At 49.7% G+C, this 3,703-nt stretch overlaps 1 protein-coding gene across 1 annotated transcript; it reads right to left on the bottom strand.

The window, feature by feature from the left end:
• Positions 1-866: 866 nt before the first annotated feature.
• LOC120846305 lies at positions 867-2,053 on the bottom strand. Its single transcript, XM_040218026.3, has 2 exons — positions 1,905-2,053; positions 867-1,508 (listed from the first exon to the last, which is right to left on the bottom strand). Exons 1-2 carry the CDS (start codon positions 2,051-2,053, stop codon positions 929-931), a joined length of 729 nt encoding a protein of 242 aa, XP_040073960.1. The 3' UTR covers positions 867-928.
• Positions 2,054-3,703: the final 1,650 nt, after the last annotated feature.

The following is a 3,703-nucleotide window of genomic DNA, read 5'->3' as shown; positions in this document are numbered from 1 at the left end:
AACACCGAGGTGTGGGGACAACAAATGGGTTGGAGCAATACCACTTAGAAGACAAGGCCTTCGCATGACTTTTGGTTAGTAGATCCCTGACCCGCCCCAAGCGGCAAACAGCCCGAAGCTTGACGAGAGTATGGGTCACGTCGCAACTACGTCTCGTTCACTGGCGGCCACAGCTGTGTGTGTGCGACTGCAGAGTGCGATAGAGAGCTTCCACAGTTATTTGAAATGTGAATACAACTACAAGATTGCCTGTATTAGCAGCCTACTAATGTAATTTCTCGCGACACCATTGGTTGCTGGTCTTAGCAGCTTGTTAATGTGAGCTTGTTCTGAGCATGACCACTGAAGCAGGCAATGGAGCAGACGATGGTGCTCATCCGGGCTACCTAAAGGGTGCTAAGGGGATCTACTATTGATTATGTTTAGAGGAGCAAACACGCAGGCCTTGATCTCCTCACCAATAGTACCTAGCGAGTTCCACATCTAGTACTGATAGGCCAGACAGGAATGCAGAGTGGACACAAGTACTACGTTATTGACTCAAAAGAAAGTTTCAACTCTCTTTTGAGAAGCCTTCGGCCTGGAACTTGTGCCCAAACCGTGTCTCGTGCTACCCTGCCAGATGGGGCATCAAAGTTGAAACGTGCACACCTCTACCGTCTTCATTCAGACATAAAAAAAAGATAAAAACTGAAAAATGGTTGAAATGTTCAAAGAAATACTGCGGTTTTACTTCATTTGAGACAACGGGAGGAGGCATCGAAAGAAGTCAGCTCTAAGCCAAATTTTTTTGGCCCTGAGAAGGGCCTTTGCTGGCGCTCAAAAGGGCCTTTTCTTCTGTGGTGGTGAAGGGGTCTTTGCTCTGCTGGTCCTCAAAAGGGCCTTCGTTCCGGTGGAACTCGAAAGGGCCTTTGCTTCGCTCTTCACTCTAGTGCTGGTGAAGGTAGGCAGCAATGGAGTCCCGGACACTCGAACCATTGCCTGCCACGGCATCCGTGTTGCAGACTGGCTGCTCGTAGAGGCGGGCCTCCGTGCCAACTTCGGTGAGCCACTGGGACTCCACGCCGTCGTTGAAGTGCTCGCAGATGTTATTCAACGTGCAGCAAGCCCGTATAACGAAGCGGGCGTTGTCCACGTCGCACTCCAGCCGCTTCATGATGAAGCGGAACCGTGCCTTGATCCTGCCGAAGGCGTTCTCCACGACCCTACGTGCAGACGACAGTTGCCGGTTGAACTTCTCCTGCGGAGACTGTCCCGCGACATTCTTGCGTGCGTATGGCTTCAGCATGTTGCACGTCAGAGGAAAGGCTTGGTCGCAGAGAACCAGTGGCGGCACGGCAGTCCCGTTGATGGTGACCATTGGTGTTGTAAACGTTGGCCCTTCCAGAATTTTGGCCAGTGCCGACCTCCGAAAGACATGCGCGTCGTGGCACCGCCCTGGCGTCCCCACGTTGACGTACCGGAACCGGTACCGGTGGTCTACAAGGGCCAGGAGAATGATGCTGTACCTGGAGAAAAAAAAGACAATGCATGCGTCAGTTTTTCACACATAATACGTGAGGCTTCGGGTTTTCCTAAAGCTGTAGATTCAAAAAGAAAATTTTTACACATTATCAGAGCTGGCACGGCACATTATTGAAAATGACAAGCTAACAATCACCTGCTAGCACCTCGTGTTTCGGTAATGTTTCGTCATTTCCACCTCATTAAACGCGGAATACATTTTAGCGCTGAAAACATAAGGACACAAAGACGAGAATCGGACGCCACAGTGCGATTCTCGTCTTTGTGTCCTTGTGCTTTGGGCGCTAAAATGTATTCCAAGTTCCAAAACGAACTAGCCCAACAATCTACTCTACTGAAATCCATAACGCAGCTATTTTTTTTTTAATTAGTGTACTTACCAGCCCTTGTAGTTGTAGTAGTCGCTGGCGTTGACCTTAGGTGGCGACACGGGGAAGTGGCAGCCGTCCAGCGCGGCTATGCCCTGTGGAAATTCCAGGGCAGCCTGGAACTCGCGGACGTGGTCGGGGAGTTCGGCGGCGGTCATCATCTTGAACCAGTCGCGCTCCAGCTCGGAAACGACGATGTGGCAGAACTCTTTGTAATTATCGTTGACCGTTGACCGCCCCAGGCCAAACAAGTGGGCGACGGTCCTGTCATCCGCGCTGGAACACAGCTTGTAGAGCGCAGCTCCAACTCGTTTCTCGACCGATATAGTGGGGCGCATAGGGGTGACCTGGCGCTCCATGTGGGGCCGACAAACGTCCACGATGTACCGAAAGGTCGCCGGCATCACCCGGAAAGCCTGCTTGAAGTGGCTCTCCGGCAGGTTCGGTAGCGTCTCCTCAAACCATCGTTCACCCCGAAAGTACGCTTGGACGCTCCGCGGCATGGTCGTTTCTCCTGCTGTCGCTGCAGCGATGACCAGGCTGTTTGCAAGAAGCCTTTCCTCGAGGAAATCAGTTTCTCGTCGGGCAGACTGAACGTCGGAGCTGATCGACGTCAAAGCCTCCGTGATCGACGACAAAGAACTATTCAGCGATGCTAAACCACTTTCATGGTGGTTGTGCAGGCACACCAGGAACGCGACACGAGACGCAGGGTCCATCGTAGCCGGATCAACATCGGGAGGAAGATCCATCGAAGGAACAAACTGGGGCAACTGCGTTGAAACTCGAGCGCGAGCACGACGCCGAACTGAACAGGGCAAAAGCGTAAAGAACGGGAAGGAGTGCGCGCACTGAGCAAAAGGACCGAGCAAGGGAACCTGGCAACGCCCCTCCGATACCTCCGAGCGAGCGGGCGACGCTCAGGGTTGCCGCTAATTGCCAAAAAACCACTGTGCATGGGCATAAAGCAGACATTGTTGTAATCACTCCACTATACTCGTCATTTTGTTTTTTCTAATATTTTGTTTGCTTTAGTAAAACTTTAAAAAATTATTTATATCGCGGAAATATTATCTTTCTGGCGTGAACGTGCTTTATGCGTTTGAACGAGCTGCGGGAGTTCAATCGCTGTAAACATCCTCTAAATGACATTTACTTGTGCCGTCTGGCACGGCAGAACGTAAAGGTCATTAGAAAATCCTGAAGGCCTTTGGCGTAAAGGTCCTTTTAGGTGCCCGTCTGGCAGGGGTATAACTCCGGCTACGATAAGCTCACCAGATGGCATACAAACACATACAATGGAAAATGCAATGGTTATATCTACAGGCCCTATATCAAAGCACGAAAAATTCATATTTATTGAATGAGCACGCCTCCCCCTCTTCGAGAGCCTCTGTCTAACCGAAAAATGTTCCACTCGTCATTGTGGAAAAGATTATTTTCTTATCATCAACACTGGGACTAAGCCACGTTTCTCTTAATATAAAAATATCGGATCCAGTACCTTCTAAGCAGCACCAAAATTATCGCGGATTAGTGTAACGCTGCGTATGTTAGTAAAAAGGGAAAAAAAGGAAGTTTTTTTTATCACAAAGATCAATACGAGGAGCGCTAATTGTATTTTTCTTTACATTTTGTTTTCTGTGCTACGCACTTCGCTCATCAACAGACTGGGATTATTGGTCCAAGAAATAGCGCTTACTAAAAGCGTGCAATTTCTTGAAGCGCAATTTAAATGAAACCTTTAGGCTTTTTCTGTACGCGAACAGCCTGGTTCTAGCCTGCCGTACTACAGCATAAAAAGCTTCACG

The sequence above is a fragment of the Ixodes scapularis genome, unplaced genomic scaffold, assembly GCF_016920785.2.
Source record: "Ixodes scapularis isolate PalLabHiFi unplaced genomic scaffold, ASM1692078v2 PGA_scaffold2__306_contigs__length_199485367, whole genome shotgun sequence".
Lineage (NCBI taxonomy): Eukaryota > Metazoa > Arthropoda > Arachnida > Ixodida > Ixodidae > Ixodes > Ixodes scapularis.
This window is presented reverse-complemented; position numbering and strand designations above follow the sequence as displayed.